The sequence below is a fragment of the Eschscholzia californica genome, unplaced genomic scaffold (genome assembly GCF_041429995.1).
Source record: "Eschscholzia californica isolate CP2 unplaced genomic scaffold, dmEscCali1.0.p SCAF_3, whole genome shotgun sequence".
In the NCBI taxonomy this organism is placed as follows: domain Eukaryota; kingdom Viridiplantae; phylum Streptophyta; class Magnoliopsida; order Ranunculales; family Papaveraceae; genus Eschscholzia; species Eschscholzia californica.
This window is the reverse complement of record NW_028238420.1, coordinates 43,813,571-43,832,689: the sequence shown is the minus strand read 5'-3', so window position 1 is coordinate 43,832,689 and position 19,119 is coordinate 43,813,571. Positions and strand designations below refer to the sequence as shown.

Genomic DNA, 19,119 nt, shown 5'->3' with positions numbered 1-19,119 from the left:
GACTTGTCTTGATGAAATGGACCCAAACCAGCTATTCAGACAGTTCATGCATTATGAGTTGGAAAAAAACAAACAGTACGAAAATTCTGACTTGAGTCAATTCAGAGTTTGAGAGACGGATCTATGATTTGACTCAGGAACGAGACATAACCTTAGCTAACACCTTATCCAGTACTACTAATTGTACCTAAACAATCATCTCACGTTTTTTGTGTGCCGGTTGTAAAAAACAGGTCTTCATTGCTATAATGGTGGATTCCATTACTTTTACGCTTCCGCAACAATCTACATCAGCTGGTATCAGAGCTTTAAAAATCTGGGAACAAAAGATGAAATTTTTTTCATGGATACATCTCTCCTTGAGTGTTGGAAAATTTTTCCACGTTTAGATTGGGATCCCTTTCGAGATTCTAAACAATTCTACGTTGATCGAAAAGATCAAGAAAAAATTAATAACGTTTCCAAAATTCCTCTCTTCGATGGTCAATACCATATAGATTTTTGGATTGAACAGATGGAGGTTGAAAGCCATGAAGAAATCAATGGAGGAGAAAGTATTTTGTTCGATTGGATTTGAGATTCTATAAAAGATAAGTATTCATGTAAAGGGAGAAAAGCATATCGAAAAATACTTTTCACTTTATTCCAATCATCTACGAACGATTTTCCTTCATTAACGAGTCTCCATTGCATTTGGGGCCCTTAATAGTTCCTTGTAAGGCTTCACAAAATTATAAAAGAAAAACTATTTTTGGGGATTCGAACCTGGGCGATTGGCATGAAACAACTACGTGGACCAACCTACTGACAAATCTTGTGTGTTAATTGATATAAAGAAATAAGCAAATAACTCATAAAAGTTCATTCAGAGGCCCTTCAGATGTGGAGGCTCAAAGCCACTGCTTTGGTGGCTTTGGGTCAGGGCCGCCCCTGACGGAAGGCTACCATTGCAGTTGAATCCACAACCCAACAGATAACCTATCCAAGTGTTGTGCTCTTCTAATATGTTAATGTACATTACATGCACAGCATTACCAAATAGGATTTGCACGGGCATTTCAGTCAGATCTCCTCCTCTAGTACCACGCCCGGTGTCTTTAACGCAAGTAGTATCTTACAATTTCTAAAGCCTACTGGGTTTAGTAGTAACATTTGTATGTCAGTATTGGGAGGCGGTTTTCTATTGCACTATGTTGTCTTCGGTTGATTAGTAACATGTGTATCTCTCCGCTTAGGAGACCAGGGTTTGAGGCTTTTTTTGAACTATGTGGCGTGTGGGTAAAGTGTGGGGGCCATTGGGCCCTACATGAGGTGCGAGGCTCATTGGGTGGTAGTCTCACATCGCTCGCGAGTGTCTGGAGCATGGACTATAGGTGAATGCTCAAGCTAAGTGTCTAGGACTTTTTGGTGGTCTCGTGGAGCCATCGCCAGGAACAAAACCTTGTACATGTGGGCCTGGTCTGAGGTGTTAAAAGATCTATCCTCAACAAAAAAAAATAGAAAAGATCTAATGTTTGGTAGGCAGCAGAGGCGGAGCCATGATCTGAACTCAGACAGGGGCTAACTTTAAATTACAAAATTTGAACTTCTATCGTTAAAAATAAATAATATTGGCTATCTAAAAATTAAAATCACTCTTGAACACAAAACTTTTTGTATTTTCTAACTTCAATTTCAAAATTAACGAGTACAAAAAGATTAATAAGATGTAAAGAATACGGTTCATCAGATAAGAGAATATATGTCTACTGCCGAATTACGTTTCAATTTTTAAATTATATGTTCTTAATTGATAAAATGATTTCTAAATCATTTATCTTGGATATCTAAATATTTTAGTGATAGGTCCTATAGGAACTGGATGATCATATTTGGTCACATCTTATGATGTATTAATGTCATGCAATGACTAACGTAGATCGTAGTCCATTTCCAAAAAAAAGGTGATCGTTAACCCTTCTTCAAATAGCGTCCAGATGGGAAAAGGATAGAGAAAAGTAAAAGAAAACATTGATTCATGAAATATGACATTAGACAAATACGGGGACTAAACTCTGGATAAGTCACAAATTGGGGGCCAATTACAATGAACCCTAAAATAATAGAGGATAAGGAAATTGTGAGCAAAAGGGTTGTTAACATTGCTAGAAGGAAGAAACAAACACGAGACTTCAACACACTCACTCATCAGTCTTACCATTGGGCTACAGACCATCTCAATGTGTGGTTTTTACAGAAAATCGAATAAATAACCCCAGACTGTAGCCCTGTGTAGTCTACATACATCTCCGCCCCTGATAGGTGGAGGGCTAAGTTTGCCGTTTGAGATAAGACCTGCTAAACTTCGTTTCATCCTTTCATACAATGTTTTCCTTTAGTTTTTGGCCTTTTACCTTCAATTTTTTTTTCAATATTTTCAACGAAGTTCTAATTTTATTGATGTTAATTTATAAGTTTACTAAGTTTTTGTTCTTTTATTTATTTTATTTTAAATCCCCAACCACAAGTAATATCACTTCAAGCACCAAATTAGTTTTTTTTTTTTATGAAATATACTAAAACCGAGTCCTTACAAACCAACCAACCACTACTGACTTAAGAGCTGACATGAAAGCAGGTATTACATTCAAACATATTTTTGTCTATTTTTCCTCCCCCATTTGGCTAGGGCATCTGCTTTAGCATTAACTTTTCTCGTAGCGTATGTGACTTTGATCTCCGTAAACTTATTCTTGAGTTCCATAACTTTTGAGATGATCTGATTCGATTGTCAGTCCAAACCATTACCTTGTTCGTTAATGTGATTGACGATGTTTTGGTTATCGCTCTCTATATGTACATGTTGAATCTGTAACTGAATCGCCCATAAGATACCGTGGAGTATAGGTAAGCTCTCACATTCTTTCGCATTTTGTCCTCTGACAGAGTCTGCCATGGCTATGATGAAATTTGCTTCTTCATCGTGAATAATACAACCTATCACTGCCGGTTCTAATAACTGCTTAAAAGATGCATCTACATTGATTTTGAGAAATGGTGTGGATAGAGGTCTCCGTTTTTGTTGCTTTGGTTTTTCTGTGACCCCCCGTGCCCCATAACTAGGCACGACCACGCCCAACAATTCACAGATGAGCCGAAAATTCGACAGGACCTCCTCTGTAAATCGAACGGGTCGTACCTGTAACCTGTCATGCAAACCATACATTCGCATACACATACATAACGGAAGCTAAAAATAAGACATAACTCAACTAAAAACTCTGGTTCCAAGCTAACCCCCAACACTAGGTTAACTCAACCTGCACAAAACCTTACATCCCTGCACAACCTATGTGATACATATATATTTACATTATAAGGTGTTAAGTGTATAAAACTATAACTCCGAAGCTAAATCAAAACCGAAATGAAAGGAAATAACACTAAAGTGGCACCGCGCCACAACCCCTGTAATCCATCTGCTAACCCTGTCGTTGCAGATGCTTCTAACTAGGAACCTGCATACTAACACACTGGTAGGGGGTCAGTAACTCACCGACACGAGTTAACTGGTAGAGGAGTCCCAAAATAAAACTACGATAAAAACCTTTTGCAAGTAAAACATGCACACCATAAATATATATCAATCCTACTCTAGCATACAGTAACAGACTTAACTGCCCACCCATGGTATGCCTCTCAATTAACATAGAGTTACCCAGAGAATTCTATAGTACTTTGGTTAGTACCGTCCCATACCGGCACTAACCAAGGTACTCAAATTCTCTCGAGAAAGTGGCTTACCCCTAGGTAGGTAAGCCCCTCTCCCACTAGGCGACTCCACAGTCATTGAAAAGCTAACCTCGTGATAAATATATACACCTAGCTTAACTAGATACGTTTTAGCTTCACCGAAGTCGAATAGTTAGGTCGTCCCTCCAGTATTCGTGTTGGGACGAAAAACATATTCTCATCGATACCATCCCGATTGTGGTTATTGACAAAACGACAAGAAAATGATAAAAACCGTCTCCAAGGATCGTAGCTATAGCAATGAAGACCTGTTTTTTACAACCGGCACACAAAAAACGTGAGATGATTGTTTAGGTACAATTAGTAGTACTGGATAAGGTGTTAGCTAAGGTTATGTCTCGTTCCTGAGTCAAATCATAGATCCGTCTCTCAAACTCTGAATTGACTCAAGTCAGAATTTTCGTACTGTTTGTTTTTTTCCAACTCATAATGCATGAACTGTCTGAATAGCTGGTTTGGGTCCATTTCATCAAGACAAGTCAGATTCAGACAATGAGAAAAACAAACACATGTTTTTGTGTTTCTCCATAATGTGAACGCCCATACATTATAAATATCGACGTTTCACTTGATCTCGTACCAATGTTAAGTACTACTACCATGTTTGAACATGAGAAAATCGAAATGGATATACCTTAAATATACGAATGAAAGAAATGAAGGAGGAAAAAGTTACCTTGTACCCTTGGAGACCTTTCACACTAGAGGTAGGAAGTGATGGTTATAGGCACCTCCAATTTTAAAGACGCATCCAGTTTTAAAGACACTCATGGAAAAGGCAAAAACCAAACAGTGCACGTGAAGAAGACGTGAAAAACAAGATAGTTAGGTATATTTTAGTCATTTGTCAATTTCCTGTTTCCGTAAACCCCTCTCTCTTCTCTCTCTCTAAAACCGCTTGCCGTATTTCGTCTTCCAAGTCAAAACTCTTTTCCGTGTTCAAATATCAAACACACAACAGAGAATTCGATTCATCGATCTAAGGTAAGGTTTCCTAATACGAACCCTAATTCAGTTCCATCAATTTTAACTTTGTCTCAAATTTTAGTGTTTATTGTATTAGAAATTTTAGGGAAAATCTCTAGGTTATAGTGATTTTAGGGGATCTTTCTGGTTTCACTGATAGGTGGCTTGGGTATTTCACCTGCTTTTATTTTTATTTCATTTTTCTTTTAATCTGGGGACTGAGCAAAGCAAGTGAAGTTAGCAACTAGTACTAGGGTTTATTTTTATTCTCCACTTGACCACTTAGAAGGTTAGAATCTGCAAATTAAACACTTCCTAGGTCAACCGGTTGATGATCATGATCTATGAACTATAACTCTTACTTTCTTATACGTTATGAATCTTAGATAAGTTTAAATTTTGTTTATTAGTCGGTGTTCGTTTGTCGATTGATGGTTATGATTTATGAATTATTATACTTACTATCTTATAAGTTATATATCTTAGATAAGTTCAATATTTGTTAATTAGTCGATGTTCATTTGTAGGTTGATGGTTATGATTTATGATTTATGATTCTTACTTTCTTATAATTTAGAATTCTTAGATGAGTTCAATTTTGTTAATGAGTTGTTCTTGATCGATTGATGGTTATGAATTATGATTCTTAATTTCTTATGAGGTATGAATCTTAAATAATTCAGTTTTGGTTCATTACTTTGACGTCTAATTGTCGATTGAGTGACATTGTTTATTGATTCATGTTTAAATTTTTCTAGACAAAAAATCTACATAAATGTGAAATGCATCGTTAAGAATGTATTTTATCACTAGAATTACCTTTAAATAACACTTTTACATATATTACATGTATCATAGGTAGAAACCTACTTATAGTGACTTTTTGTTAAAATCTTGGCTACCGTGAAATTAAAGCTTAGCCTCGTCTAAGTTTTCAGCACTGGATCTTTCATTGATAAGGTGACACGTAACCTTCAGGTGGCACCAACCACCAAGGGCCTGATGTTTGATACATCTCAGTACTCTAAATCTCTTGTTCGTTTACCTGTTTTATATATGCTTACATTTTAAAGCATAAAACCAGAAACAAAAAATAACAAGAAAAGTTGGACAAGTATATAGAGAAAATAAAAATACAATTTTCAAAATGTTATAGTGAAGCAGTAGCATAAAAGTAAAGTGAGAATAGCATCAACGCTAGCCTGAAAGCGCAAGCATCGACCACCTGATGATATTGTCTTGAATTCACATTGTACCACCTCCATTTTGAAGACCAATTCGTACTGGTGGACTTGGAATTCTTATATTTTTTCCGAACCTTAAAGTTGTATTCTTATTTTAGTTGTTGATATTCCTGTCGTTGTTTTTCTGCATGCTGCCCCCACTTTTTCTATATGCCGTTGTGCAGAATTTTATTGATGAATGCTCAGAATCTGTATAAATATATTTATTTTTATCGTTTCTGCAGGATACCATCGCAATGGCAAAGAATACAGTGGTGCTTACAGATCATGTTCTCGTGCCTGTCAGTGCAGTTTTGAATGCAATCAAAGAGCTCGAGGTTGATGGGCAGAATGATCCGCAGATTATCACTCAAGCTTTCCATCTACGTAATATTTTCTTTAGTCCGTTACTTCTTTGATGGAATATTATACTTTCTTGAGTTGGCTTTAACTAGTATTAGATTGCTTTCTAGTATCTGACCTTTGTAGTGATCATGCCAATTAGTTAAGTAAAGTATCTAAGTAACAAAAGATATTGAATGCTGTAGGATTTCACTTGTTTTTCAGTTTGTAGTAGAAGGGTTGTCTTATCTTTCCAAGATGGGCCTCCTATGCAACATTAGAAAGTCCTAGCTTGATTCAGTTTAATTTGAAATTAACTTCACTTTCCACTTGCAGAGATGCTTCCGATTGAGTCATCTTCAGTTGATACTGTCGTCTATATTCTGAAAACCCCTGATCTTCCTGATCAGTTACTTGCTGAGATCTCTAGAGTTTTGAAACCTGGTGGGAGAATCCTAACTCAGGCAGCATATCGTACCTCAGAGAACCCTGATAAGGTAATAACTGGTTTCCATAACGTAATGAAATTTTGATGTCCTTGAAATTCGCTTTAGATATTAATGGATTATTCTTGCAGCCTGGCTCGCATCTTGAGCGCAAGTTACTCTTGGCAGGATTCCTCGGAGTGCAACTTGTGGACCTAAAACAAATAGTACCAGAAGAAGATGTTAAACCTTTAACTGTGAGTGCGCTTATTCTTCTACCCTCCTGTCTACTTCTTATGTTACTTGGCTGTTAATAGGGGAACAACTTATGCGCCAGCATGTTAGTGAACGGTTTGTGTTATTTTTCGCAAGGTGTAAACTAAATTATTTATTTTGGCAGGTCAAAGCCAATAAACCTTCATGGGAGATTGGGTCATCATTTTCCATCAAGAAAACTACAAAGAGTTTACCCAAGGTACAAATTGATGATGATTTGGATCTTATCGATGAAGATAGTCTATTAACAGAAGAAGACTTGAAGAAACCAGAACTCCCCCCTGGTAAGATGACGACCCCTTCTCTACCTTACATCAATTTCGGAATCACTCTTTCAATTCTGATGCAATTATCCATGTGCAGAAGGTGATTGTGAAATTGGAAGCACAAGGAAAGCTTGCAAAAATTGCTCATGTGGAAGGGCTGAGGAAGAGGCGAAGGTTGAAAAGCTTGGGCTAACTGTAGACCAGATTGACAACCCTCAGTCTTCATGCGGCAGTGTAAGTATTTTCAGGCGTCTTGGTATTGGTATTGGTCATTGAACTTCTAAGTTTTGAAGTGAGCTTAAGTTTTGCTGATGCATTCTCTCTTCAAAGATTTGATATACCGATTAAGGATTTCTATGGATGTTAATTTGACCTACTTCAAGAACCTTCCTATATTTATATGAGCTACTGAGTACTGACTTAACTTTATCCCGGGTCCAACTGGTCATACACATAATTTTTTTTTGTTGATCTTGGCCGCATCATCCCAGTAAGTGGGGTCTTAGTACAATTAGAGAATACAAATCAGGTTGGTAAATGGACAAATATTAATCAAAGATTTCTACTTGTTTTTAGTGTTTATATATGTAAATCATCGTTTGCTTGAGATGATGTGCCTTGAGTTTCACCGTTTTTCGTTATTATTATACGGGTTTAACATGATTCTTTCTCATATGCAGTGTGGATTAGGAGATGCCTTCAGATGCAGCACTTGCCCTTACAAAGGTCTGCCTCCATTCAAATTGGGTGAGAAGGTAAGAACCAAATTCCGGTGTTGCAACTCAAGGACTTCTCTTGTTTTATATTCTTTAAGGAGTTCTTATCTAACTACCTGAACATGAGTTCATTTTTTTTCCAGGTAACATTGTCTGACAACTTTCTTTTGGCCGACATTTGATTCTTCTCCCAAGAATAACTGAGAAATCGACCGTGAGATAATGCTATAGTTTGACAAAAAGGAGTGACAGTAGTTCAGATATATATATCCCAAGGTTTTATTTTCCTGTGTGACTTTGAATTGTCTACGGAACTTTTTCCTTCAACGTTCCAAAAACAAAATAGTATGTTCTGTTTGATTGACTGATGCTGAAAGGCTGATGAGAAAGATTTAAAAGATTTTGCTTTTGGTTTTATTCTCTAAATAATACAATTATCGACTTTTATTGTTACATTATGCATCAATTTTTGTTAATACATTGATAGACTCTCGGACTGTTCTTCGTAAAATTATCTATATGGTTGAGAAATTGTAAAAATAAAATAAATGAGATGATGACAGAATCTCTTAAACCCAAGTTTGTTGACGAAAGAGTTGGAGAGTATTCCAATCTTACAAACAAATAAAATTACACAAGGAAAAAATCAGCCTTGGGTGGCCTGAGCCCGACGGGGCATTATACCTCATTTGGTTCGATATATAATGTACTATACATCGATAAATCATGAAACATGAAAAGAATCCCCAAGAAGTAACATGACAAAAAAGATGTAATTTTGAATTTGTATGCACAGTGATAATACTAATACTATTAGCTATTACAAAGTTGGAGCAATACATATTTATATACATGAAGTATGTATAGGGACTAAACCATGAAAACAATCTAATGGTGAAAGTCAGCATGTTGAAGAATCAAGCGGTCTTCAACAGAAGATCAACTTTTTCATTTAAGTCTCTTGGAAGGAACTTCATACATATAGGTGGACGAATTTTAGCAAGTGAGAGTATAGAAGCAGGCATTCCCCACAAAGAATCTCCACATATCATACCTGATGCCATAGCTGGTACAAATGCGTCAGCTTCCGCTCTATCCCTCTTCTCCCACACATACCGAATCAAACTTCCAACACACATATCAATGGCGAAATACCCACCCAAATAGAATGGAATAGCCATTGCCATAGCATTTGGAACATACTTATGATACTCACACTGATATAGCAACAACATGTCTCTCAAAAGGTTCAAAAATATAGAGATTAGGAAGAACAAACCAGCTAGCTTTACACAGTTCATGGGTAGTGCTCTTGTTCCTTCGATAGCAATAAGAGCAATACCTCGATATAATGAGCCATATGGAGCTGGATGTTCACTTCCGTCCACGCCTAAGTCAGGATAAGCTTTGTAGAAGAAGAACCAGAACACAAATGGAGATAAAATGCAGCCTAGTAATGTTCCGAAAATTTGGCTAAAGAACATAGATCTTGGAGACGCAAGTGTCAAGTAACCTGTCCTGAAATCCTGCATTAAATCTGAAGCAACCGTCACGATACTCATCATAACACCGCAGGCAGCTAAACCAGCAACCACTCCTCCTTTTTCGACACCAACCCATGCACCAAATATGAAGATAGCAAGTTTACCATAACTTGAAGCTAAAGACCAATCTGTTAAACCACATCCATAAGAATTGCAGAAGGCTAAGATTGGAGCTATTGTGTATATAATGACAATGTGATACCATTTCAGCTCGTGGAAAAATAATGGGACAGCGATAATTGCGAGGGTTGCCAGAGTAATGTAACCACCGACAGCAACCGATGTGGGAATTTGATCTTTTAAGAAGAACTGAGTTCTTCGTTGATCGTCATAGCTCATAGGAATTTGATGTGCAGAAGAACTAGCATATGCAGATACGCTGTGTTTCTTTGAAAATTTTGATTTCACCATCCTGATTGTGGTTATTGACAAAACGACAAGAAAATGGTAAAAACCGTCTCCAAGGATCGTAGCTATAGCAATGAAGACCTGTTTTTTACAACCGGCACACAAAAAACGTGAGATGATTGTTTAGGTACAATTAGTAGTACTGGATAAGGTGTTAGCTAAGGTTATGTCTCGTTCCTGAGTCAAATCATAGATCCGTCTCTCAAACTCTGAATTGACTCAAGTCAGAATTTTCGTACTGTTTGTTTTTTTCCAACTCATAATGCATGAACTGTCTGAATAGCTGGTTTGGGTCCATTTCATCAAGACAAGTCAGATTCAGACAATGAGAAAAACAAACACATGTTTTTGTGTTTCTCCATAATGTGAACGCCCATACATTATAAATATCGACGTTTCACTTGATCTCGTACCAATGTTAAGTACTACTACCATGTTTGAACATGAGAAAATCGAAATGGATATACCTTAAATATACGAATGAAAGAAATGAAGGAGGAAAAAGTTACCTTGTACCCTTGGAGACCTTTCACACTAGAGGTAGGAAGTGATGTTGGGTACCACACACCTTGTTGTCTTTCGATAATTGGCCACATTACTCCCCACGAAACGAAAGCTCCAAGCAACATGGATAAATTTATGGAGTAAGGGCAAATCATTCCAACCCCAACATAAGTTGCAGAGAAATCAAAGTAAAACCTATATTTAAAGGCTTCAAGACCAAAAGTTGGGAAAGATGTAAAGCCACAACCATCTGCCGCAGTGAAGAACCATTGGAAGAAAGCCCATACAAAACTAAAGAAAAACCATTTGAATAGCTCAACAACTTGTTGCCTGTTTTCAAAAATAGAATACAAATATATATTACTTTAGTTAGTGTTTCTTTTACGAGATTAAATTCGGGTCATTCCATTTGATTCGGGTTTCTTACTTGGCCAGCCTCGCTCCTTTAGGTGTATGGAAACTGTTAATAAGGTATGCTGTAGCAGTTCCGCTCGGGTAGGTTAGTTTGTAGTCAAGGATCATGATCTGAAACAAAAAAATTTACACCATTTGATAATTCTAACGGAGTCTATTATAAAAATTCGTAATCACCTAAACCCAAAAAGAATTGTTCAAAGCCTAGTCATATCATTTGATGATCTTGAGTATATGTTTACCTTCCGAAGGGGAACAATTGAGAAGAGTCCGACGAAGCTCACGACATTTCAGGGAGGTTAAACCACTTAGATGTTATATTTGTAAAACCATATTTTATGTGTCCCTCTGGGATATATACACCTAAAAACATTATCTATTCTTCGTTTTTATCATTTAAGATTAAGCTGAAGTATGTTCCGCTTCTATACTTGTATGTCTTCAAGATATATCTGAGTTTAGCATTGTTATTTATCGTGAAATCTATGCTTCTAGATCAGTAATTGTCTAGTAGTTTATATACATAAATCATTCTGTAAGTTTTATCAGGGTAACGAAATCATGGTGCATATACATCATACATGGTAAGAAACTGATGTGAAACAGAACTTATATGCGCAAGAAACTTAGTCCCGCGTTTCTTAGGAAGACGTCCCAGACCTGAGTTATAATATAACACATTGTTCATACATATTGGCTAGGCCTTTAGGTGAGTTTGGCGCATAGATTGGTCAGGTGGAGAAGGTAACCTGGATGGTCTAAGGCAGCAGGCTCGTGCCAAGGAAAGCCTGTCCCATGTGAAACTAGGCCAATGATGTCTAAATAAAGGAGAATAAGAATAGTACTGAGGTTGGTGTTCATGTTTTATGTTAAAGCAGAGATGGGTGTTAAATCAGAATTATATTCTCAGTTTAGGACAATGTCGATACAGTGACATTAAAGAGTTTATTTGTGTTGGGGAAGGGCAAGCACCGACCATGATCATTTTTTTCGATATTCTCATATACTAAACTACAAGTTTGCCATAGAAGCCTAACTAGCCTAAGCGTGTATCAGTGTAGAGCAGTCGGCATACGCGAGATAGAGCCAAAAGCTGTGTTGAAGGCATGTAATTCCAAATTTTCACAAAACATTTCCATCACTGACATATCTCATGACCCTTTCTCAGTGTCTTCTCTGTTCTACCATTCTTGTTTTAAAACCACTCTCACATAACATTTCCATCACCAAGGATATTGCCCATAGATTTTGAATCCAATTTTCACAAAAACAAAGTAATAAAAGTAACACCTCTTCATATACCCTGATACAATAGCTGCTCATAGATTTGTTTTTGCTTATGATTTCAGACTCAACTGATTCATCTGAGCTCATTCAACGGTAAAATAGTAATTTTAACTGAGCCAGATATATATCTTCTGACAGATAACATATCAAATCAAATATTTATCCATTATACTGGAAGTATTTCAACAAGGTAAGCTCAAGAGATCAAATAATCTTGTATTTAGGCAGAGACCCAGCTCGACTGAAGTTGTATCTGAAATTTACGAGTGTATGAAACTAAGCGGATAAATGTATATCTACATATAGTAAGACAAATGTACATCTACGTATAGTAAAAGTTCTCGATACTGAGATCAAGACATACAAAAAATTGTGTATACCACCAGTGGTTATTTTCACAACAAATTTAGTAAGCTGGTGGCAAAATGTAACATGATCCAATCTTCTAACAAATGTAGAGTAATCTCATCTTGCCCAGGAAACAGAGTCTATCTCGTTCCTAGCCGATTTGTATAATTCCAGCCTCTTAGCACACTGCAGTCTTTGCTCCATCAAGGCAGGATCTTCATCCAATAATTGTGCAAGCTGTTTTCCCTGTTTATCAGATCGCGACAACCAAATTACAAAACATACCTCCACAAAATACATAACACTTCGAAGGAATAAAAGCGTCAGACATAATCTTGTGAGAAAGAGCTGCTCACCAATGTCACATCACAGACCTTGTATTCGGGCACATCCAATCTCCATCTTGCTGCCATGCTTTTCCTGACGCATCACCCCGGCCTCCTCCTCTTCCTCCACCATTCATATTTCCAGCATCATCCACTTGCCCACCAAAATCATCACCTACAACTGTATCTTCCATATGCTGGACTTGATGCCCTGAGTTATAGGAGACATCATCTTTGTTCTTTGACTCGGCTATAAATACCCCAATGGTGCTTCCATGAAAATCCTTATTATTAAACCATTCAACAGCAGCAAGTGCTGCATGTGGATCCTCATAAGTGACTGTTGCATCTCCCTTGGGCTCATTAGTTACTTTGTCTCGGTAAAACCATATCTTTGGTCTACCTGTTCTTTTGTCTTTCTACAGTGTATGAAGTTCAAAACAAACAAACCATACATTGTTTAGTTCCTCGATAAGAAATTTATTTACAGAAAATTGGTAGAACAATTACTGCCGGAAAAAAAATATGTTACCTGTTCAAACTCCCTACCTTTAGCAACCCGATGGTGCCGAAAAACTCGGCTAGCATATCTTCATCAGTACCCTGAGGCAAGTTACAAACATAAACTGAACCATTTGAAGGGTCTCTTTTTCCCGTATAATTTGCCATGTCTGCACTAATCTCATGAAACCACTACACTGGTCCTGCATAGTGAGAAAGTTTACTTGTCTGGTAAACGTATTTTTGGATATATACATTTAAATGCACTCCATGAGGAACAATTTGTAAGGGAAGTATCGACATAACAAAAATCAAGGGCGAATCTAGGATTTCACGACAGACAAGCCTAACCCCTAGGCTTGATGTTAGAAAAAATATAATGAAAAAAGCACTATATATATTCATTTTCTACCTAAGACACACCTAATATGTATAAAATTACAATCTAAAGGTACTTTTAAGTGATCAAATGTATTCTCAATGATTCAATACAGTGTGGAAATCAAGAATTGGCATAATTGTACAAAAACCAGTGAAACTAATCTTTTAATTCTTGGGGATATATCATCATCATGGCTAATACCAAATTCAGGTAGGAATAACTCAAACTCCAATTAGCCCAAGTGATTGGAGAACCAAATTGACAGAGAGAAAGTCATGACACATCTGAAGGTCATGGAGTAAGAACCCCGATTTCTAAAAGCGTTAATCATCTTAAACCAGGCTAGCAAAGACAACTAAGAAGCAATTCTTCATTGTTCAGGCAAGAATGACAATATTGAATCATATTCATCAAATGACAAAAGGATTTACCTCAAATCCCCAATTAGCTCAACAGAATGGGGAATCAGGTTGACAGAAAGCAAATTATAACACAATTGAAGTCTAGTTTCTAAACCATGGAGTAAAAACTCCAGATTTCTAACAACCTAAACTCATCTTTAGACCCGAAACAACTGATAAAGCAACTCGCCATTGTTTCAGGTAAAAATAAGAACACCGATTTTCACATCAATAATCGAATTTGGGGGTTCATTCAAAAGATAGCGAAAAATGATCCCTAGGGTAATTAGTCAACTTCACGTTACTTCTGAATGGACTAAAGGAAAGCAACCACGTTGTTTCTCAAGCTTCTTAAAGGAATACCCATTGCCCATGCTGCAATGCAACTCTAATCGTTGCGTGTACTTCAGCTTGAGCTGAGCTTGTAGTTGCTTCTCCTTTTTTGTCCATTCAAATTTCTAACGTCGACGAACCCTAAAATCCCAGAATATAACCATAAAAATCTCCTAATTTATTAGATCCTCATAAGAAATTCATTTTCTACAAGACTAGATCTTAGATTTAAATCATCAACAAAAAGCAAATTAGAGAAGACATTCAAATATAGCAAACCCTAAAATTAAATTTACCTGTATGTACATATATGTTTATGATTCTAATTAAGAACAACTGGCAGTAAGAAAAAAATTAGGTTTTTTTTTTTTTTAACCAAGAAGACATAACAAAGAGAGAAATCATGGTAAACGTACCTGATGGTAAACCCAGAACGTCAAGAAGAAGATTAAGTTAAAAACTGTCCGTGTAGATTGAAATAGATAGAAATTGAAATCTTCTTTTTTAGGGTTTCTCGACCCCCCGTATAAACTACAGAGAAATTGAAAGGATTGAGATGAAACCTGATTTTCTACTATATGGAGCAGTTTTGGAGATGTGTTCATTGGAGGAGATGATTGACCATTTTACCCTTGAGCAGATCATTATGGTTATAGGCACCTCCAATTTTAAAGACGCATCCAGTTTTAAAGACACTCATGGAAAAGGCAAAAACCAAACAGTGCACGTGAAGAAGACGTGAAAAACAAGATAGTTAGGTATATTTTAGTCATTTGTCAATTTCCTGTTTCCGTAAACCCCTCTCTCTTCTCTCTCTCTAAAACCGCTTGCCGTATTTCGTCTTCCAAGTCAAAACTCTTTTCCGTGTTCAAATATCAAACACACAACAGAGAATTCGATTCATCGATCTAAGGTAAGGTTTCCTAATACGAACCCTAATTCAGTTCCATCAATTTTAACTTTGTCTCAAATTTTAGTGTTTATTGTATTAGAAATTTTAGGGAAAATCTCTAGGTTATAGTGATTTTAGGGGATCTTTCTGGTTTCACTGATAGGTGGCTTGGGTATTTCACCTGCTTTTATTTTTATTTCATTTTTCTTTTAATCTGGGGACTGAGCAAAGCAAGTGAAGTTAGCAACTAGTACTAGGGTTTATTTTTATTCTCCACTTGACCACTTAGAAGGTTAGAATCTGCAAATTAAACACTTCCTAGGTCAACCGGTTGATGATCATGATCTATGAACTATAACTCTTACTTTCTTATACGTTATGAATCTTAGATAAGTTTAAATTTTGTTTATTAGTCGGTGTTCGTTTGTCGATTGATGGTTATGATTTATGAATTATTATACTTACTATCTTATAAGTTATATATCTTAGATAAGTTCAATATTTGTTAATTAGTCGATGTTCATTTGTAGGTTGATGGTTATGATTTATGATTTATGATTCTTACTTTCTTATAATTTAGAATTCTTAGATGAGTTCAATTTTGTTAATGAGTTGTTCTTGATCGATTGATGGTTATGAATTATGATTCTTAATTTCTTATGAGGTATGAATCTTAAATAATTCAGTTTTGGTTCATTACTTTGACGTCTAATTGTCGATTGAGTGACATTGTTTATTGATTCATGTTTAAATTTTTCTAGACAAAAAATCTACATAAATGTGAAATGCATCGTTAAGAATGTATTTTATCACTAGAATTACCTTTAAATAACACTTTTACATATATTACATGTATCATAGGTAGAAACCTACTTATAGTGACTTTTTGTTAAAATCTTGGCTACCGTGAAATTAAAGCTTAGCCTCGTCTAAGTTTTCAGCACTGGATCTTTCATTGATAAGGTGACACGTAACCTTCAGGTGGCACCAACCACCAAGGGCCTGATGTTTGATACATCTCAGTACTCTAAATCTCTTGTTCGTTTACCTGTTTTATATATGCTTACATTTTAAAGCATAAAACCAGAAACAAAAAATAACAAGAAAAGTTGGACAAGTATATAGAGAAAATAAAAATACAATTTTCAAAATGTTATAGTGAAGCAGTAGCATAAAAGTAAAGTGAGAATAGCATCAACGCTAGCCTGAAAGCGCAAGCATCGACCACCTGATGATATTGTCTTGAATTCACATTGTACCACCTCCATTTTGAAGACCAATTCGTACTGGTGGACTTGGAATTCTTATATTTTTTCCGAACCTTAAAGTTGTATTCTTATTTTAGTTGTTGATATTCCTGTCGTTGTTTTTCTGCATGCTGCCCCCACTTTTTCTATATGCCGTTGTGCAGAATTTTATTGATGAATGCTCAGAATCTGTATAAATATATTTATTTTTATCGTTTCTGCAGGATACCATCGCAATGGCAAAGAATACAGTGGTGCTTACAGATCATGTTCTCGTGCCTGTCAGTGCAGTTTTGAATGCAATCAAAGAGCTCGAGGTTGATGGGCAGAATGATCCGCAGATTATCACTCAAGCTTTCCATCTACGTAATATTTTCTTTAGTCCGTTACTTCTTTGATGGAATATTATACTTTCTTGAGTTGGCTTTAACTAGTATTAGATTGCTTTCTAGTATCTGACCTTTGTAGTGATCATGCCAATTAGTTAAGTAAAGTATCTAAGTAACAAAAGATATTGAATGCTGTAGGATTTCACTTGTTTTTCAGTTTGTAGTAGAAGGGTTGTCTTATCTTTCCAAGATGGGCCTCCTATGCAACATTAGAAAGTCCTAGCTTGATTCAGTTTAATTTGAAATTAACTTCACTTTCCACTTGCAGAGATGCTTCCGATTGAGTCATCTTCAGTTGATACTGTCGTCTATATTCTGAAAACCCCTGATCTTCCTGATCAGTTACTTGCTGAGATCTCTAGAGTTTTGAAACCTGGTGGGAGAATCCTAACTCAGGCAGCATATCGTACCTCAGAGAACCCTGATAAGGTAATAACTGGTTTCCATAACGTAATGAAATTTTGATGTCCTTGAAATTCGCTTTAGATATTAATGGATTATTCTTGCAGCCTGGCTCGCATCTTGAGCGCAAGTTACTCTTGGCAGGATTCCTCGGAGTGCAACTTGTGGACCTAAAACAAATAGTACCAGAAGAAGATGTTAAACCTTTAACTGTGAGTGCGCTTATTCTTCTACCCTCCTGTCTACTTCTTATGTTACTTGGCTGATAATAGGGGAACAACTTATGCGCCAGCATGTTAGTGAACGGTTTGTGTTATTTTTCGCAAGGTGTAAACTAAATTATTTATTTTGGCAGGTCAAAGCCAATAAACCTTCATGGGAGATTGGGTCATCATTTTCCATCAAGAAAACTACAAAGAGTTTACCCAAGGTACAAATTGATGATGATTTGGATCTTATCGATGAAGATAGTCTATTAACAGAAGAAGACTTGAAGAAACCAGAACTCCCCCCTGGTAAGATGACGACCCCTTCTCTACCTTACATCAATTTCGGAATCACTCTTTCAATTCTGATGCAATTATCCATGTGCAGAAGGTGATTGTGAAATTGGAAGCACAAGGAAAGCTTGCAAAAATTGCTCATGTGGAAGGGCTGAGGAAGAGGCGAAGGTTGAAAAGCTTGGGCTAACTGTAGACCAGATTGACAACCCTCAGTCTTCATGCGGCAGTGTAAGTATTTTCAGGCGTCTTGGTATTGGTATTGGTCATTGAACTTCTAAGTTTTGAAGTGAGCTTAAGTTTTGCTGATGCATTCTCTCTTCAAAGATTTGATATACCGATTAAGGATTTCTATGGATGTTAATTTGACCTACTTCAAGAACCTTCCTATATTTATATGAGCTACTGAGTACTGACTTAACTTTATCCCGGGTCCAACTGGTCATACACATAATTTTTTTTGTTGATCTTGGCCGCATCATCCCAGTAAGTGGGGTCTTAGTACAATTAGAGAATACAAATCAGGTTGGTAAATGGACAAATATTAATCAAAGATTTCTACTTGTTTTTAGTGTTTATATATGTAAATCATCGTTTGCTTGAGATGATGTGCCTTGAGTTTCACCGTTTTTCGTTATTATTATACGGGTTTAACATGATTCTTTCTCATATGCAGTGTGGATTAGGAGATGCCTTCAGATGCAGCACTTGCCCTTACAAAGGTCTGCCTCCATTCAAATTGGGTGAGAAGGTAAGAACCAAATTCCGGTGTTGCAACTCAAGGACTTCTCTTGTTTTATATTCTTTAAGGAGTTCTTATCTAACTACCTGAACATGAGTTCATTTTTTTTCCAGGTAACATTGTCTGACAACTTTCTTTTGGCCGACATTTGATTCTTTTCCCAAGAATAACTGAGAAATCGACCGTGAGATAATGCTATAGTTTGACAAAAAGGAGTGACAGTAGTTCAGATATATATATCCCAAGGTTTTATTTTCCTGTGTGACTTTGAATTGTCTACGGAACTTTTTCCTTCAACGTTCCAAAAACAAAATAGTATGTTCTGTTTGATTGACTGATGCTGAAAGGCTGATGAGAAAGATTTAAAAGATTTTGCTTTTGGTTTTATTCTCTAAATAATACAATTATCGACTTTTATTGTTACATTATGCATCAATTTTTGTTAATACATTGATAGACTCTCGGACTGTTCTTCGTAAAATTATCTATATGG

General features: G+C 36.4%; 5 protein-coding genes across 10 annotated transcripts in view; 2 read left to right on the top strand and 3 right to left on the bottom strand.

Annotated features, from left to right (window-relative positions):
• Nucleotides 1-3,621, bottom strand: part of LOC147550636 (anamorsin homolog) — a 16,099-nt gene extending 12,478 nt beyond the window's left edge. Inside the window, exon 1 of one of the 2 annotated variants that reach the window (XM_086665219.1) lies at nt 3,083-3,621. Coding sequence is in view for 1 of the 2 variants with exons in the window: in XM_086665217.1 (XP_086521343.1) it covers nt 3,127-3,201 (75 nt within the window). In the remaining variant the exon portion in view is untranslated. The remainder of the gene's footprint in view (nt 1-3,082) is intronic. The other variant, XM_086665217.1, reaches the window with a different exon arrangement.
• A 1,044-nt stretch (nt 3,622-4,665) lies between these two features.
• On the top strand, nt 4,666-8,459 carry LOC147550635 (anamorsin homolog). Of its 2 annotated transcripts, none has more exons than XM_086671512.1 (8): nt 4,666-4,776; nt 6,227-6,368; nt 6,660-6,820; nt 6,901-7,005; nt 7,149-7,308; nt 7,388-7,524; nt 7,971-8,045; nt 8,150-8,459. In XM_086671512.1, exons 2-8 carry the CDS (start codon nt 6,239-6,241, stop codon nt 8,186-8,188), a joined length of 807 nt encoding a protein of 268 aa, XP_086527638.1. In that variant the 5' UTR covers nt 4,666-4,776; nt 6,227-6,238; the 3' UTR covers nt 8,189-8,459. The 2 variants fall into 2 exon arrangements, with proteins under 2 accessions (XP_086527638.1, XP_086527637.1); XM_086671511.1 differs by lacking the exon at nt 4,666-4,776 and adding an exon at nt 4,971-5,047.
• Nucleotides 8,460-8,760: 301 nt separating this feature from the next.
• On the bottom strand, nt 8,761-11,984 carry LOC147550634 (putative metal-nicotianamine transporter YSL12). Its single transcript, XM_086668481.1, has 4 exons — nt 11,952-11,984; nt 10,890-10,987; nt 10,468-10,792; nt 8,761-10,039 (listed from the first exon to the last, which is right to left on the bottom strand). Exons 1-4 carry the CDS (start codon nt 11,982-11,984, stop codon nt 8,924-8,926), a joined length of 1,572 nt encoding a protein of 523 aa, XP_086524607.1. The 3' UTR covers nt 8,761-8,923.
• Nucleotides 11,985-12,354: 370 nt separating this feature from the next.
• Nucleotides 12,355-15,011, bottom strand: LOC147550633 (transcription initiation factor TFIID subunit 15-like). Of its 3 annotated transcripts, none has more exons than XM_086670589.1 (4): nt 14,871-15,011; nt 13,387-13,541; nt 12,868-13,256; nt 12,355-12,757 (listed from the first exon to the last, which is right to left on the bottom strand). In XM_086670589.1, exons 2-3 carry the CDS (start codon nt 13,504-13,506, stop codon nt 12,873-12,875), a joined length of 504 nt encoding a protein of 167 aa, XP_086526715.1. In that variant the 5' UTR covers nt 13,507-13,541; nt 14,871-15,011; the 3' UTR covers nt 12,355-12,757; nt 12,868-12,872. The 3 variants fall into 3 exon arrangements, with proteins under 3 accessions (XP_086526715.1, XP_086526712.1, XP_086526714.1); XM_086670586.1 differs by having other exon boundaries at nt 12,886-13,256; XM_086670588.1 differs by lacking the exon at nt 14,871-15,011 and adding an exon at nt 14,152-14,704 and having other exon boundaries at nt 12,886-13,256.
• On the top strand, nt 15,005-19,058 carry LOC147550632 (anamorsin homolog). 2 transcript variants are annotated; one of them, XM_086670585.1, is made up of 8 exons: nt 15,005-15,367; nt 16,818-16,959; nt 17,251-17,411; nt 17,492-17,596; nt 17,740-17,899; nt 17,979-18,115; nt 18,561-18,635; nt 18,740-19,058. In XM_086670585.1, exons 2-8 carry the CDS (start codon nt 16,830-16,832, stop codon nt 18,776-18,778), a joined length of 807 nt encoding a protein of 268 aa, XP_086526711.1. In that variant the 5' UTR covers nt 15,005-15,367; nt 16,818-16,829; the 3' UTR covers nt 18,779-19,058. The 2 variants fall into 2 exon arrangements, with proteins under 2 accessions (XP_086526711.1, XP_086526710.1); XM_086670584.1 differs by lacking the exon at nt 15,005-15,367 and having other exon boundaries at nt 15,796-16,959.
• Nucleotides 19,059-19,119: the final 61 nt, after the last annotated feature.

What these genes read in the sequence shown, in the direction of transcription:
- LOC147550633 (XM_086670586.1), bottom strand. Translation starts at nt 13,506, where the DNA reads ATGGCAAATTATACGGGAAAAAGAGACCCTTCAAATGGTTCAGTTTAT. An exon ending in GCACCATCGGGTTGCTAAAG is followed by an intron (nt 13,257 to 13,386) that starts GTAGGGAGTTTG and finishes CATACACTGTAG; the next exon opens with AAAGACAAAAGAACAGGTAG. An exon ending in TGGATGTGCCCGAATACAAG is followed by an intron (nt 12,758 to 12,885) that starts GTCTGTGATGTG and finishes TCTGATAAACAG; the next exon opens with GGAAAACAGCTTGCACAATT.
- LOC147550634 (XM_086668481.1), bottom strand. Translation starts at nt 11,984, where the DNA reads ATGCCTTCAACACAGCTTTTGGCTCTATCTCGC. An exon ending in AGCTTTTGGCTCTATCTCGC is followed by an intron (nt 10,988 to 11,951) that starts GTATGCCGACTG and finishes TTTTTGTTTCAG; the next exon opens with ATCATGATCCTTGACTACAA. An exon ending in AAAGGAGCGAGGCTGGCCAA is followed by an intron (nt 10,793 to 10,889) that starts GTAAGAAACCCG and finishes TTTTGAAAACAG; the next exon opens with GCAACAAGTTGTTGAGCTAT.
- LOC147550635 (XM_086671512.1), top strand. Translation starts at nt 6,239, where the DNA reads ATGGCAAAGAATACAGTGGTGCTTACAGATCATGTTCTCGTGCCTGTC. An exon ending in CCTCAGAGAACCCTGATAAG is followed by an intron (nt 6,821 to 6,900) that starts GTAATAACTGGT and finishes TTATTCTTGCAG; the next exon opens with CCTGGCTCGCATCTTGAGCG. An exon ending in CTCAGTCTTCATGCGGCAGT is followed by an intron (nt 7,525 to 7,970) that starts GTAAGTATTTTC and finishes TCTCATATGCAG; the next exon opens with TGTGGATTAGGAGATGCCTT.
- LOC147550632 (XM_086670585.1), top strand. Translation starts at nt 16,830, where the DNA reads ATGGCAAAGAATACAGTGGTGCTTACAGATCATGTTCTCGTGCCTGTC. An exon ending in CTCAGTCTTCATGCGGCAGT is followed by an intron (nt 18,116 to 18,560) that starts GTAAGTATTTTC and finishes TCTCATATGCAG; the next exon opens with TGTGGATTAGGAGATGCCTT. An exon ending in CATTCAAATTGGGTGAGAAG is followed by an intron (nt 18,636 to 18,739) that starts GTAAGAACCAAA and finishes TTTTTTTTCCAG; the next exon opens with GTAACATTGTCTGACAACTT.